The sequence below is a fragment of the Ovis canadensis genome, chromosome 9 (genome assembly GCF_042477335.2).
Source record: "Ovis canadensis isolate MfBH-ARS-UI-01 breed Bighorn chromosome 9, ARS-UI_OviCan_v2, whole genome shotgun sequence".
Taxonomy (NCBI): Eukaryota; Metazoa; Chordata; class Mammalia; order Artiodactyla; family Bovidae; genus Ovis; species Ovis canadensis.
Window position 1 is genome coordinate 86,697,695 of NC_091253.1, and position 25,328 is coordinate 86,723,022.

General features: G+C 43.5%; 1 protein-coding gene across 2 annotated transcripts in view; it reads left to right on the forward strand.

The window, feature by feature from the left end:
• The window catches only part of SNX31 (sorting nexin 31), an 84,967-nt gene that overhangs the window by 39,828 nt on the left and 19,811 nt on the right, over positions 1-25,328 (forward strand). For both annotated transcript variants that reach the window (XM_069601150.1, XM_069601149.1), the window contains exons 6-10: positions 128-218; positions 2,304-2,391; positions 5,776-5,845; positions 19,647-19,739; positions 23,558-23,761. In XM_069601150.1, coding sequence (XP_069457251.1) covers positions 128-218; positions 2,304-2,391; positions 5,776-5,845; positions 19,647-19,739; positions 23,558-23,761 — 546 coding nt within the window. The remainder of the gene's footprint in view (positions 1-127; positions 219-2,303; positions 2,392-5,775; positions 5,846-19,646; positions 19,740-23,557; positions 23,762-25,328) is intronic.

Sequence of the window (25,328 nt, forward strand, 5' to 3'; positions counted from 1 at the left end):
AGTTTGAACCATTTTTAGATTCCGGAAAGAGTTCTCTTAGTGTCTACTGCCCCCCTAAAGCTCTTTTTTATTGGCATTTACAGGTGGCCGCTCCTAACTTTTCCCTGTTTCTTGTCTTTGGTTAAAGGTGGTGTCACACAACGTTGGACTGTGTCAGGAGCTGCTGGGCTACTTCGGCCTGTTTCTCATTCAGTTTTGCAAAGAGGGCAGGCTGTCTGGTAAGAAGGACAGGAGGAGGGGCAGGCAGCCTGAGATGGCGTGGGCTGGTGTGGGCAAGCGCTCAGCCAGGAGACAAAGGATCGCCACTGAGGGGCTGGTTACACTCCTCTCAAGAAGAACTCCCCAGTGTGCGGTCCCTACTATGACTCTTGGCTGCTGGACTGGACATCTGTGTGGGGGGTTGAGGTTGCTGCTTTGGGCTTCCCTGGTGACTCAGACGGTAAAGAATCTGCCTGCAGTGCAGGAGACCTGGGTTCGATTCCTGGGTCAGGAAGATCCACTGGAGAAGGCAATGGCAACCCACTCTAGTATTCTTGCCTGGAGAATCCCATGGACAGAGGAGTCTGATGGGCTCCAGTCCATGGTGTCGCAGAGAGCTGGGCATGACTGAGGGACTAACACTTTCATTTTCACTGTGCCTTGGAGCTGGGGGTGAGCTGGGGTGAGCAGCTCCAGAGAGGCAGTGCAGTCAGGAGCAAGACGTCAGTTCTTTCCAGTAACTACACTTCCTCTGGGGGCTCTTGACCCCAGTCCTGCTGTCTAGGCACACCTTCATCTCTGCCCTGGCTGCTGGCCACCAGCCATGCCACAGCCCCCTTGTGCTGGAGTGCTGGACTCTGGGCATCAGCAGATCCCATCAGACCATCATGTCTCCTTGTTAAGGAATGTTTGCTTTGAAGCGTAGATGGTATAAAACTCAGTTCTTAGATCCTTTTAAAAACTACACTTGCAGTGAGATAGTGACCAATGACATTATGTTTCATATCAGTCAGTTCAGGTGCTCAGTCATGTCGGACTCTTTGCGACCCCATGGACTGCAGCACGTCAGGCTTTCCTGTCCATCACCAACTCCCAGAGTTTACTCAAACTCATGTCCATCGCATCGGCGATGCCATCCAACCCTCTCATCCTCTGTCATCCCCTCCTCCCATCTTCGATCTTTCCCAGCATCAGGGTCTTATCCCATACATTTTGCTTTTCTCCGCAGTGCATTTTTAGAAATTACAAGTTGTTGTTGTTGTGAAATGGTATGTTACCTCTTAGTAGTTTACATATGTTCTCAGGTGTTTTGGGGAGGTGATTTGGAGGTGGAAGTTAGGAAAACCTCTTAACTCGGCCACCAGTAGCTGTGGTGTGTTGGTGAAGGCATTGGATCTCTGTGGACCTCAGTTTCTTCATCCATATCACAATGAAAATGTTCCCTACTCAACGCACTGGTCCTTTTTTTTTTTAATACCTGTGAATTTTTTTTTAAATTTATTTATTAGCTGCACTGAATCTTCGTTGCTGCATGGACTTTCTCTAGTTCTGGTGAGTGGAGGCTGTCCTGTAGTTGTGATGTATGGACTTACTGTGGTAGCTTCTCTTGTTGCTGAGCACAGGCTCCAGGACATGTGGGCTTCAGTAGCTGTGGGGGGGGGGGGGGCGGGGGGCTCCATAGTTGCAGTTCCCAGGCTCCTGAGCACAGGCTCAATAGTTGTAGCGCACAGGCTTAGTTGCTTTGTTTGCAGCATCTGGGATCTTCCTGGACCAGGATTCGAACCCGTGTGTCCTGCACTGGCACGCAGATTCTTAACCACTGAGCCACCAGGGAAGCCCAAGGCACTGGTCTTTTATGAGGATCAAAGGCTACTCATTTTTTGAATGAATTTTGCTGCTGTTGCTGCTAAGTCGCTTCAGTCGTGTCTGACTCTGTGCGACCCCATAGATGGCAGCCCACCAGGCTCCCCCATCCCTGGGATTCTCCAGGCAAGAACACGAATGGGTTGCCATTTCCTTCTCCAATGCATGCAAGTGAAAAGTGAAAGTGAAGTCGCTCAGTCATGTCCATGGACTGCAGCCTACCAGGCTCCTCCGTCCATGAGATTTTCTAGGCAAGAGTACTGGAGTGGGGTGCCATTGCCTTCTACAGAATGAATTTTAGAAAGTTAAAAATTGTATACAAATGCAAGAGAATATTATTAATGTGATTTTATTCCTTCCAATATTAATGCTCTATTTTATCACTTTAAAGCACTGTATGTAAACACTGTGTGTAAATATGTATGTATTTCAACCAGGAAGACTCTTTCTTCTTTCTCTAGTCGTGAAAAAATTGGCAGACTTTGAACTCCCATATGTTAGCCTTCGAAGTTCCGAAGTGGAAAACTGCAAGGTTGGACTCAGCAAGTGGTAAGTAAGCATTTATTATGACAGAGTGTTTCAGGATATCTTAGCTTTGCTAATAAGAACTTGTCTGAATCTCACCGTACCCGGCTTACAGTCTAACAGCTGGACAGAGCTCAGGGGCTTGGGGAAGGTCGAGAGGAAAGCAGTGAAGGAGGGCGGGGAGAGGAAATGAACCAGAACATTTGTCCTAAAGAATAGGCTGTTGAGGATGACTTTCACTGGCTCAGATTAAAAACCTGAGGGATATTATCATAAGGATGGCAACCATGAAGAATAGGCTGAGGGTGAGGGGCTGGGGATTGAAGCAGGTAATGGAAAGGAATTGCAGGGTTTGCTTTGGAATATATGACTGACTATTTAATTGAAGGAGTTTATTGATGATTACAAGCAAGTCTGATTTATCTGTTGAACCGTGGTATTTTCTGAAGGCAAAGAGTGGGCTCAGCCAATTTGCAGTGAACTTGAACTCTATGTATTCGGCTTACCTTCCTAATGGATTCCAATTATACATGTTTATTTACCAGAGCCAGACATATTTTCCTAGATTGAGATGAAAACTAGGGGGGAAAAATCTGCTGTATTTTTGCAGAAAACACTTTTATTTCCCCCAGACACAAGGGATCCTATGGAGAACAAGTGAACAAAATAACAGTGAGAAGCAGGACACTCTCCATTGGCATGGGGGGCAGATTAGTCTGTATTTCCCAGTGTATATCACTGTGGCTGTATTGGATTGCTTCTTTGGTTTACTCTTTCCTGGCCCAGTTATTCTGAAATCTGAACACAGAAGCTCTAAAGAAAGGCATTTGAAATCAAGGAATAGTAATAATCTTATCCTTGTGGTGCCTTGTTAGAGCTCCAGGCTGTGGCTTCGAATTTTGGAAAGGGATTCCAAGCAAGGCTAAAAGTTCACGTACAACTATTCGAAAGTATTCTGAGAAATAGTTGCAATATGTGGCAGAGAGCCCTGAGAAGGCAAAAAGGATGCAGTTTTGTCTGAGATTTTAGAGAGTAACAGGTAGCTAAGCACAGTTGTTCCTGGGATCTGAATATGTGTGTCTCGGGGTTTAGCTCAATAACTCTAGCCATGTTATTGAAGCTCTCCAAGTCTCAATTTCTTTATCTGTAAAATGAGAATATTAATGATAGAGTCTATCTCAGGATTATAGTGTGAGTTAAATGGAGTAATCCTATGTGCTCAATAAGTTTTGGTCATGTTTTTTATCGTTATAGTGATAATAATCATGATGAAAATGGTAATTAAGAAACAAACCCTCTGGATTAGACTGTTTTGTCCATGAACTCTCTAAGAGATGAGGATTCTGTCCCTCATCTTAAACTTGAATTAGAAATTGGGCTTTGCCTGTGTCTACATCAAATAGATAAATTCCAGATCATAAGTACAAGATAAAACGTCTATCCCATCACCAGCCTGTATTTCAGATCCAGACAGATTGCCTTTGCTCGTGGGGACCAAGAGGAAAGGAGGGCCTACTTCAGCTTTTAGAGCTGAGGATGAGGTTACTGGAAGGGGCGAGTCTGGGGGTAGGATCCTGCAGCTTCTGGCCCTCTGTCCTGAGGGAGCCCTCACCAGGTGGGAGCAGAGAGGCTAGGTCGACTATCACTCGCTGTGGAATCCCCAGCAGGTGAGAGCTGGCGGTGAGACCAAGTCGAGTTTTAGGGATTTTTCTGTCAATTCCCTGATGCTTCTTGCCAAAGATGGTATAGTTCCTTCTAGACCAGAGGGTGGCCTGCCCTGACCTCTCAGAGCTCCGGTCTGGGGTGAGTCTGAGGGCTCTCCATCTCTGGTGTAACGGTTGTTATCTCTGCCACATAGGGCACCTGGGGTGCAGGGGTGAAATAGCTAAATGGAACATAGGAATGTTTCCGTTGCTTCTCCCCAGCCGCTAGAATGAAGTTGATCTTCAAGCATCTGTATTTTCATCCTTTTCCTGGTCTATGACAATCCCATCATCTTCTCCCCCTCCCCTGCTGAGCTCCATGATTTTGCTCGCTCTGCCTTCAGACTGGTGATAGACCAACCCTGGAGTACCCTCTCCTGACTGTTTCGGTCCAGTCTTGGCTGGCTACTGCACTCACATAGTACGTGTAACTTCACTTTATCCTGGCAATCCTGGATCTGCTAGACAAACATGAAGCTCTGCTATTTGCAAGTCCCTTTGCCAAGGTGCAGAGGGGCAAGGGGTCTGAATAGGAGCCAGCCCCTGGGCCCAGGGATCTTCATACCTGGTGTAATATCAGCTTGATCAGAGCAGAGATCAAGGTAAATTCAGGGAGCTGAGGAAGCCCAGGGGACGGGTTGCTAACACAGCCTTGGGGAGTAGGGACCAGAAGAGGAGACACGAGGGTGAGGCTTGAGGGAGAGGCCGATAAGTCCAGGAAGAAGGCAGGTGAGGGGAGTGGTCTTCTGAATGGAGGGAGAAGAGAGAAGACAAGGTTGGAATGTACAGAGTGTGGGCCAGGGGAGAGAGGTCAGAGATAGAACTGGGAATGAAAGCAGGATCTCCTATGAAGGGCCTTGGGAGTCAACAGGATAAATGCTCTAACCCCTGGGACTGTGAGCATCCGAAAGGTTCCTTGGGAAAGACTACTCCAGTTCTAATGTGGAGTGTGGGACTGAGGGACACAACTATGTGGAGTGTGGGTCTGAGGGACACAACTGAGGCGGAATGTCTGGTGAGGTCACCTGAGCAGCTCAGGCAAGAGGTGAGGGGGCCTGGGCATAGGACAGTGATATGGATGTGGGTACAGGGCAGATGGCTATGCCAGGATTTGCAGGTGGGAAGGGGGCATTGAGAGTTGGGGCTTGATTTAAATGGGATATGGACCATTTCCCTAAAGCCTTGTTTTTTGTGCTTGTCTACTCACAGAGGGCACTAAATAGGCTTACAATATGAGTCAGATCCTAAGAATCAGGCAGTGTGTTTTCACAGGCTTCTGTTGTAACAGCTGCAAAATCCTTGTATCTCCAGGGTTGGGTTATTTTTATTCAGATGAAATCAACCTTAATTTTGTTGTTGTTCATTCTGTTTATAGTCAAGAATAAGTGAGTGTAAATATATTATGGCTGACTTTTATAATTCACCAAGAACAGAGATAATGAAACGTTGAGCAGAACTGAGTATGTATCAACATCATTTGAGCACCTTATTATTCTGTGTCTTGTTTTCTTGCTTTAATTTACCAGTTATTTAAATGGTCTCATTTGTTTACCCATTTAGTGCATACCACTCTCTTTTTCCCCTCAAATAAAATATAAGTTGAGCATGGACTTTGCTCTGCCTACTGATGTGTTTCAGGGTTTGGAATATAATAGTTGCTCAATAAATATTGGTTAAATTAACTGAACACTCCTGAATCATGCAGGTACCTGGACCCATCCCTCGATGCCAGGCTGATGGACTGCAGAACAGCTGTAGATCTGATCTACATGCAGGTGAGGGGAACCAAGGGCTACCAGAACACCGGATATTATAGGCCTTTTGAGTTTGAAACAGAGAACGTGTGTGTGGCAGTTCAGAATTCTATGGCGACACCTAGATGAGGCAAATTCCTATAAACTGAAACTAGAACAGAGGTTACCAGGGGCTGGGGTGGGGGGAGGAGTTATTGTTTAATAGGGATAGATGTTTTGTTTAATAGGGATAATGAAAAAGCTTTAGGCATAAAGAGAGGTGATGGTTATATAACACTTGTCAGTGTTTCAGTGCCAGTGAATTGTATACCTCTAGATGGTTAAAATGTTATGCATATTTTAATCACAATAAATAAACAAATATTTTAAGAGAAGTAGAGTTTGAGGGAAAAGAATTCTACCCCCATTCTAACCATCTCTTCACACTGGCAGCTGACACTCCGTCATCTAGGCTAATTTAATAGCCAGGAAAGGCCATCCCTGCTAATCTAAAGTCACAGAAAAACTGAAAGTGAAAGTCATTCAACCGTGTCTGACTCTTTGAGACCCCATGAACTATATAGTTCATGAAATTCTCCAGGCCGGAATACTGGAGTGGGTAGCCTTTTCCTTCTCCAGGGGATCTCCCCAACCCAGGGCTCGAACCCAGGTCTCCTGCACTGCAGGTGGATTCTTTACCATTTGAACCACCAGGGAAGCCAGTTTAAAGTCACACATGGTCCCTAAATCTCACTTTAGCATAATCTTCTTTTCCTAAACCAGCAAGTAGCTTGCCTGTCTCCAGGGCTAGCTTCATAGGCAAGTGGCCTGTGAGGCTGCACTGCCCCTTCCCTCTGTGCCCAGAGGGGCCCCAGGCTTGTCTCATTCTCTGCTGTCACATCTTAAATTCTTAAGGTTTTATAAAAGGACCGCACATTTTCATTTTGTACTAAGTCCTGCAAATGATGTAATTGGTCTTGCCTTACCCTTGCCCCTCAACCCCCAGAAAAGCACATTTAGAATTTGGCCTCCTTTCTTTTCCCGACTCAGTGCAGTGAAGGTTCTGCTCATCTGTCTGGAGGTCAGCAGATGCTGCCCCTGTGATGTATTGCTGGCCACCCCCACCTCAGCCGCCCACCTCAATCCCCACACCTCAGCCCCCCTACCTCAGCACCCTCACCTCAACCGCTCACCTCAGCACCCCTACCTCAGCACCCCCACCTCAACCGCTCACCTCAGTCGCCACACCTCAGCCCCCCTACTTCAGCACCCCCACCTCAGCCCCCCACCTCAGTCCCCTCACCTCAACCCCCCACTCAGCACCCCTACCTCAGCCCCCCTACCTCAGCAGCCCTACCTCAGCCACTCACCTCAGCTGCCCACCTCAGTCCCCACACCTCAGCCCCCCTACCTCAGCACTCCCACCTCAGCCCCCCTGTCTCAGCACCCCCACCTCAGCCACTCACCTCAGCCCCCCACCTCAGTCCACACACCTCAGCCCCCCTATCTCAGCACCCCTACCTCAGCCACTCACCTCAGCCCCCGTACCTCAGTCCCCTCATCTTAGCCCCCACCTCAGTCCCCCCACCTCAGCCCCCCTACCTCAGCCCCCCTACCTCAGCACTCCACCTCAGCCCCCCACCTCTGCACCCCCACCTCAGCACCCCCACCTCGCCCCCCCCCCTCAGCTCCCCACTTCAGCCCCCTTACCTCAGCCGCCCACCTCAGCCACTCACCTCAGCTCCTACTTCTTCCCCAACTCCCTGCCACTGTTCAGCTTCATGGGGCAGCATCTTTGGTGGCCCATCCTTTCCCAGGCCTGGCTTAGACAGTTCTGGAGGGAAATTTGGAAGCTTCTTTTAAGGACTTCCTTGAAATTACCCAACAGTTTATTCTTAAGCCCAGAACCGTGGGTCAAATTCCTGGCCTATTCAAACCCTCCCAAGGTTTGAATAATAAGTAAATTATTTATTATTTAATAAATAAATAAATCCTACCTCAGAATAAATCCCACATCCTGACACAAATACTTGTTCTATTTTCTCCTTAGCATTTCTACCATTTCACTATATAAAAATTTTGAGTTACTCTGTCTCTCCCTGCTAGAATGATTTCTCCATGAAATTGGGGATTTGTTTGTTTACTGCTATTATCTCCAGAAACTAGAACTATTCCTGACATGACCTTAGCCTTAAGCCTTTTGGGGGATCCTACATTGTACTAATTGTATGAAATACATTGTTTTATTTAAGCCTCATAGTAACTCTGTCAGGCAGTTGGTGCTATCTACATTTTTTAAATTAAGTTTATTTATTTGTTTTAATTAGAGGTTAATTACCCTACAGCATTGTGACGGTTTTTGTCATACATCAGTGTGAATCGCCCATAAATATACATGTGTCCCCTCCATCCTGGCCATCTTTGTTTTTAGGAAGAAGAAATAAAGTTTGCTGACAAACGATTGAGTAGGCTTAGACATGGAAGATTAGGAAAAGGGATTTAAAAACACATTTGCAGGTGGCTTTTATGTAGCGTGATTCTAAACTGCTGTACTCTGTAGCTTTTCATAAGCTAAGGCAGAATTGAAGAGAGGGGAGAAGTTTCAGATGTTACTTTTTTAAAAAAACAGGTAGAACCCTTTCTAAATTTTAACGTTTATTTATTTATTTATTCTTGGTTGCGCCGAGTCTTCATTGCTGCGTGCAGGCTTTCTCTTAACTGCGCGAGCAGAGCCACTCTCTAGTTGTGGTGTGTGGACTTCTCATTGTTCTGGCTTTTCTTGTTGCAGAGCTTGGGCCCTAGGCAACAGTAGCTGGGGCTTCAGTAGTTAGAGCTCGTAGGCTCAGCAGTTTCAGATCGCAGGCTCTAGAGCGTGGGCTCAGTAGCTGTGATGCATGGGCTTAGTTGCCTGTTGGCATTTGGAATCTTCCCAGATCAGGGACCGAACCCGTGTCCCCTGCATTGGCAGGTGGATTCTTAACCACTGGACCACCAGGGAAGTCCCAGACATTGCTTTCAATGAGTTTTGCTAGGACACAAGGAGGGCTTCCCAGATGGGCTAGTGGTAAAGAACCCGCCTGCCAGTGCCGGAGACAAAAGAGACGAGGGTTCTATCCCTGGGTCAGGAAGATCCCCTGGGGGAGGGAATGACAACCCACTCCAGTATTCTTGCCTGGAGAATTCCATGGATAGAAGAGCCTGGAGGGCCACAGTCCATGGGGTCGCAAAGAGTCGGACACAACTGAGTGACTGACGCTTTCACTTTCTTTCAGGAGACAAGAAAACATTAATAGAACCTCCTGCAGTAATTTGGTTATAGCAAAAAAAGGTGAAAGGATGGATTTTCATGCTCTGGTTTGCTAAAGAGCATAAAAGAGGAAAAACACATACTTCCTTAGGTGACTTTTGGTCTTGTTTTCAGCAATTCCATTGCTTTAGTTAGATTATTTTTAGGAAGTCTTCATTTTTGGGGTGGTTTGTTATGTAGCAACTGATAAAGAGCCGTTCCCTTTAGTAGGATTAGGTGTGTTGTTGATATATGTGTTGAGTCTAATTGTCATTTAAAATCACTTCAAAAAGTATGATTCTGGATGGAAGGGGAGTTATTGCTTATGCAGAGAGGCAAAGACAGAGTGGCAGGGTTCCCTTTTGCACCAGGAAAACAAATGTTCATCTTTGAAGACATGACCACGGTTCCATGTTTCACATTTTCTTGCAAAGTGACAACCAAGTGCTTTATGTTCACACAGAGAGGAAACTGCTCTGTTTTATACTAAGATTAAGCAAAAGGGCTGCCTAGCACAGGCTGAGCAGTGCCTCTGCAGGCGAGAGAAATCGCCAGATGCCTCAGAAGAAATGAAAGCAATTACCCGCCGGGAGGGATATGCTGCACAGGACTGCCTCGTGGTTCTGTGTCATAATTTATTTGGCAGTCTTTTTCCTTAGTGTCACACAAGATCATGGTATCATAAAATCAGCGGAGTTTTCAGGGTGACAAAATAGAGCATCATTTGTGTAGAGATCTCCCCCAGTAGACCACCAGCCCCACCAGGGACCTTGGCTTTTTCGGCACACGGCAGAGAAGCTGGGTGTGTGGCTGAGCGGTCACAGCTGACCCAGCAGCCAGAATGTCACTGGAGGAGTCACAACCTTCACACCCATTTCTCCTTAGGGGACTTTTTAAGAGACCAAGACCATCTAGTAAATGATTTCCATGAACCTCTAAGAAGGCAAATCAGAATATCACATGACGAGTTTAATGTTCACTATTGTGCTTTTATGGCTAGAATATAGTTTTCAGCTCATTTTACGTCCTGCTTTGATCCATGCATAATCATGTTCAACGTACCTTTACTCCTGTTACAGGAGTTGGAATGTGATTTACCATTTTAAATAAAGTTCCCTGAGGCTTAGCACCACTGTATCCTTGCTGTTACAATACCTTGTTAGTTATGTCTGGTTTGTTTGCCAGCACATCCTTGGTTGACAATGCATCACCTAATTCTAGTATGGTTTCTGTGGGATGGTTTCCAGGGATACAGGGTAATAAGAATTGGGAACTACTAGCATCATACGACAGAGAAAGCAATGGCACCCCACTCCAGTACTCTTGTCTGGAAAATCCCATGGACGGAGGAGCCTGGTAGGCTGCAGTCCATGGGGTCACTAAGAGTCAGACATGATTAAGTGACTTCACTTTCACTTTTCACTTTCATGTGTTGGAGAAGGAAATGGCAACCCACTCCAGTGTTCTTGCCTGGAGAATCCCAGGGATGGGGGAGCCTGGTGGGCTGCCGTCTCTGGGGTCGCACAGAGTCGGACACGACTGAAGCGACTTAGCAGCAGCAGCAGCAGCAGCAGCATACGATGTTTATCAATCTTCATTAAGGAGTTGTAAACCAGAGAGAAACTGATGGTGTTTTCTCCTCTTATGGCTTGGGAAAAGATGGTTTCTTGAAAAGCACACTGAACGGTAGTTTCAAAAATGCCTTCTGTCCCCTGCTCTGTCGGTGGCTCTCTCCTCTGGGTGACCTTGGACTGGTCACTTCTTCCTTCTGGAACTGGAACTACAATGTCTCCCTGTGAAGCAATGAGACTGAACTAACAGTCTCTAGGTGTTCTTCCAGCTTTAACAGACTGATATTCAAACCTTAGCTCTTTGCCTGGTAAAGTTTTCAAGAAACTATATAGCTGATGTCATAACAGCCCCTGCCTCTATCATTTCTCAAATTCGAGTGAAGCTCCTGAGAAATGGAAAGGGGGCCCAAGGCCAGCAGGAGGGAGGGACCCACAACTGCTGCCTCCTTCGGGAAGTCCTCTCTGTCCCCTCCCTCTCTGCCCCCTTGGCATTTTGTTCTGCCCTCCATCATGGGACTCCCACCCAGTGTTGTGAATGCGGGTTCACATCTGCGTCTCTCTAATTAGACTCTGAATGGCCAAGGGCACAGACTGTGTCCTGGGCACTTAGGAGATATGAATGAATGAGAAGCAATCATCCTTTTAAAAAGTGAATGGAAGAAATCTGGGGAGTCCCTCTGATAAATAATGGTGCCATCATAATTAACCATTAAGAAATACTCTCAATTTTTTTTAAAGCTAGTGTGTCTAGTGATGTCCCAGGAGCCAAGTGGATTCCCACAAGGTGTTTACTTCCTTCTTTTCAAAATTTTGAGTGACATTAAATAAAGTGGGGGCTTCCCTCGTAGCTCAGTTGGTAAAGAATATGCCTGTAATGCAGGAAACCTGGGTTCAATTCCTGGGCCAGGAAGATGCCCTGGAAAAGGAAATGGCAACCCACTCTGGTATTCTTGCCTGGAGAATCCCATGGACAGAGGAGCATGGCAGGCTACAGTCCATGGGATCACAAGAGTCCGATATGACTTAACAACTAAACCACAGACAAAGTGGAAGATTGCCTATGAAAATAGAAGTTTATGGATTTTCTAAAAAATACCAAAGGCTCTGTCCGGTCTGGGCCTACATTTCAGCAGGGCCACCACTGGCCTGGTTACAATTTGTGCAAATTAGAAAAAGGTGCCCCTTCCGCTAGGCAAGTCAAGCCCTGCATCAGGGCATGTGGTGTGGTGAGGGGAGTGTGGGCTGACCACTACCCTCCTAATACCCCCATGACCCAACATGCTCCCTAGCCTTGATCTGTTCTGCTTCAACCACCCGGAGCCAAGTGGCTGCTGCCTTGTCTCACTACTGTAGACTCTGCAGAGAGCACTAGAGTGTGTGTGATTGAAGCTCATGAAAACCGTGACTTATGTGATTTCATGCAATTTTAAAAATTAGGTTCCACATGAGTCTCCATCAGCCAGTCTTTGGGGAACCATATAACTGAGTAGAGACATTTATCTAAACTTGACTCTCTCACTGTCTGGAGTGAAGCACTGTATATAATATATCTGAGTGATGACTTGTGAAATCATAATCAGGGTCAAAGGTTTTCAAGGGCAGTAAAACAAAAACATTTATCTTATCTCTCCTGTAGGCTATTTAAAGCTCTACATTTGAGAGTCCCAGGTCCTCTAATGATGAATGATGTATCTTTAGTTAATACTTACCTACTTACCACCACGAATGCTGTTTACCTTGTATATTTAGTCAGGTTTCTCTCTGACATCATTGCCAGGTTCTAACAGTCCTTACAGGGCTCTAAGATCAAGTGAATTCAGGAAAGAAAAGGTGTTCCATTCTTCACACCCATGATAATTCCATTCTTAGCTTAGGTATGGTATCTAAGTTCAGTTTTGAGAACAGTTGACAATAAGGAGAAAGTCTTGGGGTGTGTAGCTGCCTATGTGGTCAAAATTCAGTGTCTCGGGCAATAGGAGGAGGGCTTGGTAGAGTAGTCAGATCCGAGTTTTAATCCAACTGTTGCCGCTTACTTACTGGATTGTCTTGAAAGTTATAACATCTCTGGATCTTGATTTTACCCATCTCTAAAATGGAAGTAAATGTTCCTAACCCACAGAACCATTTGGAAAAAGTCAATGAGAAAACTTATCTTAACAAGTTCTCAACAAATAGTAATTATTTTTCTTCTCCTCTTTAAATCCATCTCCTTTTCCCCAACTTCAATAGTAATATCAAAATGTATTCAGCTTTTCTTTCTCCTCTTGGAGCTAAGGCATACCCTGTCCCTCAGTGATATGAGGAACATAACATATAGACTTACATTCAGACTAAGATATATACTATCATATACTATATTATATTCATATACTATGTTCAGTATATTCATATACTATATTCAGACTATCATATACTAAGGTATAAAGTACCTGATAGCAAAGAATTCTTTGTGGGTTTGCACAAATTCTTGTAAGACATTGCACGAGATACACTGGGGTAAAGGGCTCTGGTTCTTCTCTAACAGTTTGAGGACCAGTGGAAAACTCCATTAAATAAAGCATGATGGCAGCTAGTGATAAAGATCCCACCTGCCAGTGCAGGAGACATAAGAGATGTAGATGTGATCCCTGGCTCGGGAAGATGCCCTGGAGAAGGGCATGGTAACCCACTCCAGTATTCTTGCCTGGAGAAGCCCATGGACAGAGGAGCCTGGAAGGCTACAGACCACAGGGTCGCAAAGAGTTGGGCAGGACTTAAGCGACTTAGCACAGCACTCACTGTCAGCATAGCACAGGCTAAGTGTATGCCACTGATGAGATGGAAAGCTGATCTCAGGGCCTGTCCTGGGGCCAGGAAGGATAAAGCGGAAGGGAGGCTGCATGCCAGGAGAAGAGGGGAAGAGCACAGGAAAGGTTGCCGAGGGCTTCAGGAGATCCAGGGGGCATCCGTCTTCAGTGAGCTCTGGTGTTGAGACCAGTGTTGTTCAGCTTGAGCCTGCAGTGCAGATTAGGACAGAGGACTGAGCAGCCCGTCAGGGAGTCGGAGTGTGGAAACATTTGCTGGTCCAGTTGCTCAAAGCCCAGCCAACAGGGCCTAATAGTGTATTCACCTCTCATTGTTTTTCGGTTATAAAATTTGTTTTCATTTTATAAAAACGTGCAGATATGGAAGGACTCAAAAACAAAAGTAAACATCATCCCAAATCTTATATCAACCATACATACAAACTCTTAACTTTTTCAGTGTTTTTACTGTGTATACTATTAATTCATTTCACTCATGTGCACATCCATTCTTCTTGACTGCTAAGTGTACATACAAGGTCTTTGTGGCTTGGTTTATATTCATTTTTTTGTTTTATAAAAATCAGGACCTGATTACTATGCCCTTATTTTGTAACTAGACATGTTTTCATGTACCAATGCCTCATAGACTTTCCCCATGTTGTTAAATATTTTATATAATTTTAAATAGTAGCATAACCTATTATTTGATTATACCTAAACTCTATCACCTATTTTGGGGCATTTATTAATAGTATCTCCTTCATAAGGTGCTGTAAGGATTGACCTTTTTCTTTATGGGGGAGGACCTCTAAAATAATAAAAATTTATTCTCTCACAGTTCCATAGGTCAGAAGTCTGAAATCAAGGTATTGGCAGGGCCACGTTCCCTCTGGAGGTGCTAGGAGAGTTTCTGTTCCTTGTCTTTTTCATCTACCAGTGGCTTCAAGCATTCCTTGGGTGGAATACTACTCAGCCATGAAAAAGACGAAATTGTGCCATTTGTGGCAACACCAATGGACCTTGAGGGTATTTTGCTAAAATAAGTTAGATGGAGAAAGACAAATGCTGTATGATTTCATCAAAATATAAATAAAATAATAAATAAATAGTATAATTAAATTAATGAACAAACCCAACCAAACCAAAGCAAACAAGTAGATACCGAGAACAAATTAGTAGCTACCAGAGAGGGGAGGGGCTGGGGTTGATTTTGGTTTTAGAGCAATTAGAACATTGCCTGACACACAGTAAGCATTAAGCATATGTTTGCCACAATTTATACTTGAAAATTTTTCAATATTAAAAATGGTAGTAGTAATAGCCTTCAGTTAGTTCAGTTCATCTCAGTCGTTCAGTCGTGTCCGACTCTTTGCGACCCCATGAATCACAGCACACCAGGCCTCCCTGTCCATTACCATTGCCCAGAGTTCACTCAGACTCATGTCCATCGAGTCTGTGATGCCATCCAGCCATCTCATCCTTGGTCATCCCTTTCTCCTACTGCCCCCAATCCTTTCCAGCATCAGGGTCTTCTCCAATGAGTCAACTCTTCGCATGAGGTGGCCAAAGTACTGGAGTTTCAGCTTCAGCATCATTCCCTCCAAAGAAATCCCAGGGTTGATCTCCTTCAGAATGGACTGGTTGAATCTCCTTGCAGTCCAAGGGACACTCCAAGAGTCTTCTCCAACACCACAGTTCAAAAGCATCAGTTCTTCGGTGCTCAGCCTTCTTCACAGTCCAACTCTCACATCCATACATGACTACTAGAAAAACCATAGCCGTGACTAGATGGACCTTAGTCGGCAAAGTAATGTCTCTGCTTTTGAATATGCTATCTCGGTTGGTCATAACTTTTCTTCCAAGGAGTAAGCATCTTTTAATTTCATGGCTGCAGTCACCATCTGCAGTGATTTTCGAGCCAAAAAAAATAAAGTCTGACACTGTTTCCACTGTTTCCCCATCTATTTCCCATGAAGTGATGGGACAAGATGCCATGATCTTCGTTTTCTGAATGTTGAGCTTTAAGCCAACTTTTTCCCTCGCCTCTTTCACTTTCATCAAGAGGCTTTTTAGCTCCTCTTCACTTTCTGCCATAAGGGTGGTGTCACCTGCATATCTGAGGTAATTGATATTTCTCCCGGCAATCTTGATTCCACCTTGTGTTTCTTCCAGTCCAGTGTTTCTCATGATGTACTCTGCATAGAAGTTAAATAAGCAGGGTGACAATATACAGCCTTGACATACTCCTTTTCCTATTTGGAACCAGTCTGTTGTTCCATGTCCAGTTCTAACTGTTGCTTCCTGACCTGCATACAGATTTCTCAACAGGCAGGTCAGGTGGTCTGGTATTCCCATCTCTTGAAGAATTTTCCACAGTTTCTTGTGATCCACACAGTCAAAGGCTTTGGCATAGTCAAGAAAGCAGAAATAGATGTTTTTCTGGAACTCTCTTGCTTTTTCCGTGATCCAGAGGATGTTGGCAATTTGATCTCTGGTTCCTCTGCCTTTTCTAAAACCAGCTGAACATCAGGGAGTTCACGGTTCACATATTGCTGAAGACTGGCTTGGAGAATTTTGAGCATTACTTTACTAGCATGTGAGATGAGTGCAATTGTGCAGTAGTTTGAGCATTCTTTGGCATTGCCTTTCTTTAGGATTGGAATGAAGACTGACCTTTTCCAGTCCTGTGGCCACTGCTGAGTTTTCCAAATTTGCTGGCATATTGAGTGCAGCACTTTCACAGCATCATCTTTCAGGATTTGAAAGAGCTCAACTGGAATTCCATCACCTCCACTAGCTTTGTTCGTAGTGATGCTTTCTAAGGCCCACTTGACTTCACATTCCAGGATGTCTGGCTCTAGATGAATGATCACATCATCATGATTATCTGGGTCGTGAAGATCTTTTTTGTACAGTTCTTCCATGTATTCTTGCCATCTCTTCTTAATATCTTCTGTTTCTGTTAGTTCCATACCATTTCTGTCCTTTATCAACCCCATCTTTGCATGAAATGTTCCCTTGGTATCTCTAATTTTCTTGAAGAGATCTCTAGTCTTTCCCATTCTGTTGTTTTCCTCAATTTCTTTGCATTGATCACTGAAGAAGGCTTTCTTATCTCTTCTTGCTATTCTTTGGAACTCTGCATTCAGATGCTTATATCTTACCTTTTCTCCTTTGCTTTTTGCCTCTCTCCTTTTCACAGCTATTTGTAAGGCCTCCTCAGACAGCCATTGTGCTTTTTTGCATTTCTTTTCCATGGGGATGGTCTTGATCCCTGTCTCCTTTATAATGTCATGAACCTCATTCCATAGTTCATCAGGCACTCTATCTATGAGATCTAGGCCCTTAAATCTATTTCTCACTTCTACTGTATAATCATAAGGGATTTGATTTAGGTCATACCTGAATGGTCTAGCAGTTTCCCCTACTTTCTTCAATTTAAGTCTGAATTTGGCAATAAGGAGTTCATGATCTGAGCCACAGTCAGCTCCTGGTCTTGTTTTTGTTGACTGTATGCAGCTTCTCCATCTGTAGCTGCAAAGAATATAATCAATCTGATTTCGGTGTTGACCATCTGGTGATGTCCATGTGTAGAGTCTTCTCTTGTGTTGTTGGAAGAGGGTGTTTGCTATGACCAGTGTGTTTTCTTGGCAAAACTCTATTAGTCTTTGCCCTGCTTCGTTCCGCATTCCAAGGCCAAATCTGCCTGTTACTCCAGGGGTTTCTTGACTTCCTACTTTTGCATTCCAGTCCCCTATAATGAAAAGGACATCTTTTTGGGACCTTATTAATACACTTTTCTTACATCCATGTTTATCATTCCTGTAGATGGTTTTAGATTTATATACCAAACTATCTCCATAAAGTTGTACCAGGTTAAATTGTGTCAGATCTATATGAGCTTCCTATTTCTTCAAACCCTTGCTAACTCTGAATATTATATATATATATTTGTCTTCACATTGCCATTCTTTGGTATTGCCTTTCTTTGGGGATTGGAATGAAATTGACATTTTTCCAGTCCTGTGGCCATTGCTGGGTTTTCCAAATTTGATGGCATATTGAGTACAGCACTTTCACAGCATCATCTTTTAGGATTTGAAATAAATCAACTGGAATTCCATCACCTGCACTAGCTTTGTTTGTAGTGATGCTTCCTAAGACCCACTTGACTCCACATTCCAGGATGTCTCGTTCTAGGTAAGAGATCACACCATCATGGTTATCTGATCACACCATTCTTTAAGTCAAAGAATGCTCTAACTATTGCATAATTGCACTCATCTCACATGCTAGCAAAGTAATGCTCAAAATTCTCCAAGCCAGGCATCAACAGTATGTGAACCATGAACTTCCAGATGTTCAAACTGTATTTAGAAAAGGCAGAGGAGAGATAAAATTGCCAACATTCACTGGATCATAGAGAAAGCAAGAGAGTTCCAGAAAAACATCTGCTTTACTGACTATGCCAATGCCTTTGACTGGGTGGATCACAACAAACTGTGGAAAACTCTTAAAGAGATGGGAATACCAGACCGCCTGACCTGCTTTCTGAAAAAGCTGTAAGTAGGTCAAGAAGAAACAATTAGAACTGGACATGGAACAACAGACTGGTTCCAAATAGGGGAAGGAGTATGTCAAGGCTGTACATTGTCACCCTGCTTATTCAACTTCTATGCAGAGTACATCATGAGAAACGCTGGGCTGGAGGAAGCACATGCTGGAATCAAGATTGCCAGGAGAAATATCAGTAACTTCAGATATGCAGATGACACCACCCTAATGGCAGAAAGCAAAGAACAACTAAAGAGCCTCTTGATGAAAGTGAAAAAAGAGAGTGAAAAAGTTGGCTTAAAACTCAACATTCAGAAAACTAAGATCATGGCATATGGTCCCATCACTTCATGGCAAATAGATGAGGAAACAATGGAAACAGTGAGAGACTTTATTTTCTTGGGCTCCAAAATCACTGCAGATGGTAATTGCAGCCATGAAATTAAAAGATGCTTACTCCTTGGAAGAAAAATTATGACCAACCTAGACAGCATATTAAAAAGCAGAGGCATTACTTTGCCAACAAAGGTCTGTCTAGTCAAAGCTATGGTTTTTCCAGTAGTCATGTATGGATGTGAGAACTGGACTATAAAGAAAGCTGAATGCTGAAGAATTGATGCTTTTGAACTGTGGTGTTGTAAAGACTCTTGAGAGTCCCTTGGACTGCAAGGAGATCCAACTGGTCCATTCTAAAGGGGATCAGTCCTGGGTGTTCTTTGGAAGGAATGATGCTAAAGCTGAAGCTCCAGTACTTTGGCCACCTCATGCGAAGAGTTGACTCATTGGAAAAGACTCTGATGCTGGGAGGGACTGAGGGCAGGAAGAAAAGGGGATGACAGAGGATGAGAAGGCTGGATGGCATCACCGACTCGATGGACGTGAGTCTGAGTGAACTCTGGGAGTTGGTGATGGACAGGGAGGCCTGGTGTGCTGCGATTCATGGGGTCGCAAAGGCTTGGATGAAACTGAGCAACTGAACTGAACTGAACTGAACTGAACTGAGCGACTGAAATGAACTGATGGGTCTTCGCCAATTTGAGAGGCAAACGGATTCTTTGATTACTAGTGAGGTTCAATCTGCACTTGTCATTTGGAATCCCTTTTTATTAATTGCTGATAAATAGCATTTCTTCATTTTCCTATTAGAGGTATTTATATTTTTACTATTGCTTTATGTAATTAAGATTAACTCTTGGCCACATATGATGCAGTTTTGCCTTGGTTTGCCATTTTCTTCTTAGTTTTATTCTTGGTGGCTTTCATATTTTTATGTAATTACATATTCATTTGTATGTTATTTGTCTTTGTAGCTTAGAAAGGTTATTTCCTATTGATCAGATAAGAATACTCACTTTCTTCTGGTTCTTTTATGGTTTTTACATTCGAATCTTTAACCTATCTGTGTTTATCTGATTGGGTGGTGTGGGGAAAGAGAAAATTTTATTTTCTTTTCCAAATGCTATTAGTTGTACCCAAACCATTGTACCTACACCCAATTAATTTTAAATGTAATCTTTATAACCTGCTATATCCTTATATATGCCCACTTGGGTCTATTTTTATAGCATTTCATACACGAGTATATTTTTGTAAGGTTAATTCATTTCTGTTAAGTTTGCTAATTTTACAACTTATATTGTTTTAAGGCAATACAAGACATTGAAAAAGAATGGGCCAAACCCACAGAGGTGCAGAGGCAGAAATTAGAGGCTCTCCAGAAAGAAGACAACCAAACAAAGGTGAATGAAATATTGCACCAAGAGAAATCTCTTGGAAGAGAGTTAGAGAAACATATTGGAATTGAGCTGTTTCTGTAATTTATAAACCCATCAAGCACTAAAAATGGGGCTCTTTTTAAAAATGAGAATACCTTCATTGATTTTCCTTATTATAAAATTAATAAAGTCTTATTGTTTAAAGATTCTAAAAAATACAATATGGTGTGCGTCCTTTGCCAAGTTAATTAATATAGACCCTCAACATTATTTTTAATGATGCAGAGTATTCCATTTTATGATTATGTTATCATTTAGCTAACCAATTTCCTATTATTGAAAGTCAGATTGTTTCCAGGATTTGCTTCTATAAATCATTGTGGCAGCGAGCACCACGAGGCCCAGGACTGAGTCTATCTAATTTATATAATACATACTTTATGTTCCCAACACCTGGTATGGTTCCTGGCTGAAGGTCCCTGAACACAGCAGCCAATATCGTCTGTCTTAAATATACGTTCTATTATTCTTTACATTATTTCTAAAGGTTCATTTTTTAAACTTCCATAAAGATGGTACAGTACCAATGGACATACCCCCCAAGAAGTATATGAGTCTGAAAAGTCATATTTTAACAGAAGAAATGGTCTTTGCTTCATTGTATTATCTTTTTAAAAAATCCTTTATACTTTACCAGTGCTCATCACAAAAGCACTGATTTTGAAGAAAATGCAAATAAAATTTAGATGATTCATTTATACTTAGGTTGATATAGAAGGCCATCCTTCAAAGTCACCATATTTTGAGAATTTTATTGATGAGTTGCAAAAAAAAAAAAAGAGTGAAAAAGCATATACTGCCATGATTTAGTATTTTCCTCCTTGGTATACTGAGAATTTGGAGAAGGAGATGGCAACCCACTTCAGTATTCTTGCCTGGAGAATCCCAGGGACAGAAGAGCCTGGTGGGCTGCCGTCTGTGGGGTCTCACAGAGTCGGACATGACTGAAGCGACTTAGCAGCAGCAGCAGCATACTGAGAAATCTTTCCGGGTAGCTCAGATGGTAAATAATCTTCCCTGGGTTGGGAAGATTCCCTTGAGTAAGGAATGGAAACCCACCCCAGTATTCTTGCCTGGAGATTCCCATGGACAGAGGAGTCTGGAGGGCTACAGTCCATAGGGTTGCAAAGAGTCTGACATGACTGAGCGACTAACACTTTCCCACTTTCCCATTGGTATTCCATTAAAGCTTTGTCTCCGAAATTTTGGAGTTCAGTTTCTCTGCCTGTTTGCAAATTTTTATACTTACAGCTTTTATTTAGATGACTATCATGTTGCTATTGCTTTGGACACAGTTACCAATTCTAAGGACATTGCTGATCTATAAACTTCTTAGTTTAGTAAGAATATTGTTTTTAACCGTGCTGCTATGCTCTAACAAAAGTTGTGTTTTTGCCATAAAACAAAGTTTGTTTTCTATGGTTGAATGTTTTACATCATTTTATCATACTCTTTTAATAGTGATCTTTAAAAACTCTCACTTTGAGTGCATGAATTTAGTCCTCTAAATTTTCTTTGCATTTTGTTTGAAGTCAATGCTTTGGTAGTTGGCTAAATATAAAGAATAAAAAAGATAACACAATGAAGGAGAGGCCATTTATTTTGTTAAAATATGTCTTATTTGTCAGATTCACATGTACTGCTTCAGGACAGGGTATGTGTGAGGGTTTTTTTTTTTTTCACTTGAAAAAAACTGAACCATTATTCAAGTTAACATGATTTTTCTCTTGAAGCATCTAAGAATACTGTTATTAAAACCAACGTTGTTTAAGTGTTTGTAAAAGTTCTCCTGCTAATGGAGTCAACACATTAACAACTGTTGCTTTACTTTATGTACATGTACAAGAAAACTTGGAATCGAAAATGAGTGAAATTAACTTAAAGGAGCAGTTATTTGATCTAAATCAGAAAGAGACTGCACTATGGTCCCTGGGCCACTGTTTGTGTAAATAAAGCTTTATTGGCACATAGCCACACTCACTCATGTATGTATTGTCAAATGCTGATTTTGTGCTAGAGCAGTAGAGGTGGGTACTGGCAACAGTGCTCATATGCCCACAGAATTGAAGATATTTACTACACGGCTCTGCAGGTAAGTTTGCCAAATGCTAATATATCTTCTTTTTCAGGTCCTTCTTAAAAGAACAAATTTCAGAAATTCCATGGTGGGCCCCTCGTTAGGACTTGGCACTTTCACTGCCATGGCCTGGGTTCAACCAGGGGAACTTAGATCCTGCAAGCTGTGTGATGTGTCCAATAAGAAAACAAAACTCATTTTCAAGTAGATAATCCTTTTAGATTTCTGTCCTCTGCTTTTCACACAGGCAGTAATACCAGTACTCCCCCCCCACCCCCCACCCCCCCACTCCCCGCCCCAACTTTGCATGCTAGGTGCCAGCTAGCATTTTGAGCAAGTTACTTATTCATCACCAACTTCTTAGAGAAATGGAGCTTAGCTTTTAATTAAAAACACTTTCACCTCTTTTAGAGCTCTGCAGCCAAGAGTGTATTACAGTTTATTACAAATGTTTTGTGTTACTGAAGAGTAAACAATTAAGGATTTATACCATATAATACAAAAGAGGTTTCGTAGCAAGAGGCATGAAACTACTCTAAACGCTCAGCGGCGGGATTACTCAGCCCCTGTCCCCACCACGCAGGTAACATCTGCCCACCGCCTGTCGTTTCTGATGTCTCCCCCGACCCAAAGGGAGGTGTGGCAGCTGAACGCACCTCCTAAGTTGAATGCATGGGCCTCAGTGCAATGAGCTGGTCCGACACGTGGCCGGGAGGGACTGGAATCCTTCCGCCACCTGGTACCGAGAGTTACCCGTCCCTCATGGCGTTTCCCTTTATCAGAGAGCGCTCACGTAGCCCTCAAAAGGGAGGTGTAAGTTACCTTGCTTCAGCAAAGGGTTGGGAAAGAGCCAGGTTGTTGCTGAGCGGCCTTCTTTCTGATTTAACCATGTGGTAAAGTGAGAACTACCTTCTCTAACACACACCTTCCACCCCATCAGATAGGGCCACGGTGTAGGCTGGCAGAACAAAGTGGAGGTCACTAAACTGAGAGCAGGCTACTTGCAGGCAGTCGCCAATGATCACTTTGTCGAAAGGTCCTCCACAGACATTAGCAGGACAGGATGCCAGGACCACAGGTGTGACCTGCAGCTGTCCTCTGTTCTTCCGTAACAACAGAAGCAGAGGGAAAAGCTAAACCTTAAATGTCACCAACATTCAACATTCCGTTGGCACTTTGGGGCCGTGAAACTTGACTTAGCAGACTCACTCTCGCCTTCACTTCATTACCGTTTCCAACGCCTCTGTCTCTGACAGTGAATACCACCAGCATATAAAGCAGCCTGTAAAAATTTGATCTCAGCTTAGTTGTTTTTCTTTTTAAACACAGCATCTTAAGCATTCACTTTTTGTTTATTCTGCTGCTCTAATCTACTGAGATAGAATCATAACCACTCATTCGATTACATCCTACTCTTTTCTTCCTTCATCGTTCACACACTGAATATTTTATTTCCACTATGTCTGAACACTGTAAAAAGAGCAGGGACAGGATGGTCGACAAGGACGCACACACCAGGAACTCGGGCAGCCCTGTCAGCACACGGGGCCGTTGTCTTCATCTGCGTCACCCGGAAGAAAAAGGTGCCTTCACTGTGACTCCATCCCAGGTGTTGTGTTAGAACGGCAGTAGCTTCTGACATGAGATTTTTCATCCGCTTCAAGCAGTCTTTTGCTTCCTCCATGCCCACCCCACTTTGGAGCAGTTTTTGGAGCTCGCCCGGGAGGTCCGGCACTATGGATACGTGCAGCTGGAACCCTGCACCTGTGACCACCCAGAACCGGGCTGCCAGGCCCTTCTTTCTGTCGGCAATGATGAGATCAGCTGCTGCATAACCCTGCCTGATAACCAGACCCTGGACGTCACTTTCCAGATGGACAGAGTGAAGTGCTGGCAGGTCACTTTCCTTGTGAGTATCTTGGCACCTTGCCTTTCCCATCATCTAAAGCCTTCATCCATGATTTTAAAAATCCTAGTATTTTTGGATGACCGTGTTGGTATCAGGGAGACAAGTTTGCCATTTGAATCAGTACCTTGAGTGGATTGGCATCTAAGCCACAGTAAGCATCATAAAATCCCATGGACGGAGAAGCCTGGTGGGCTACAGTCCATGGGGGTCGCAAAGAGTCGGACACGACTGAGCATGCGCAAAGCATCACCTAGTAAAACCTACCTATTATCTGGTACAAGTTCCTCACTCTCGCTATAGAGACACTCCTCTTCTCACCTTCCAACAGCAGACTTCTCTACTGCTTGAAGGGTATCTAAAGTAATAACAACATGTAGAAATAACAGCTACCATTTACTGAACGCTTAACACGTGCTCAGTGCCAATAAGAGCTCTATGCTTGGAAACTGGATGCTGCCCAGCAGAGCTATTCTTTTTTTTTTAATTAAAAAGTATTAATTTATTTATTTTTATTGGGGATAATTACTTTACAATATTGTGATGGTTTTTGCCATATGTCAACACTAATCAGCCACGGGTACACATGTGTCCTCCCATCCTGAACCCCCCTCCCATCTCCCTCCCCACCCTATCCCTCTAGGTTGTCCCAGAGCACTAGCTTTGGGTGCCCTGCTTCATGCATCAAGCTGGTCGTGTATTTTACATATGGTAATATACATGTTTCAATGCTACTCTTTCAGATCATCCCACCCTCTCCTTCTCCCACAGAGTCCAAAATTCTGTTCTTTACACCTGTGTCTCTTTTGCTCCCCTGCCTGTAGGATCATCGTTAGTATCTTTCTAAAATTCCACATTTATGCATTAATATACAGTATTTGTCTTTCTCTTTCTGACTTACTTCACTGTGTATAATAAGCTCTGGTTTCATCCACCTCATTAGAACTGACTCAACTGTGTTCTTTTTTTTTTTTTTATAACTGAGTAATATTTCATTGTGTATATGTAACACAACTTTCTCATCCATTCATCTGCCAGTGGACATCTAGGCTGCCTCCGTGTCCTAGCTATTGTAAATAGTCTAGTGGAGCTATTCGTAAGGATCTCTGGCATCACACTTGCATTGCCATGTCCTCCCAAGAGAGAGCTTTCTGACCAGACTTACTGAGTGCTTATTTGGACCATCTATGCTAGGCAATGACACATATGCTATTTAATTCTTTTTTTTTTCATTAAGAGAAAACAAAGGTCAATATTTATAAAAAGTAATTAGCATTTCTTAATTAAGTTCTTAAATATAACCCAGTGAGCTAAGAGGCATTATCCCATTCACACAGGAAATGGAGATTAACTAGTAGAGAAAACTCTACTAAAGCAACCATGACACCCAGCTACTAAATCCATGAAACCCATGGGGACTTTTTTAGCTGGCTCAGTACTGTGAGGGCAGAGAGACAGGCCTGTCTGCAGCATTTGATATGTCAATCATGTCTCCCTTTTCACGACTCCCCCTGCTTCCTCCTCTAATTTTGTGGGTTGCCTCTCCCTCTGACCACTCCTGAAATGCTGG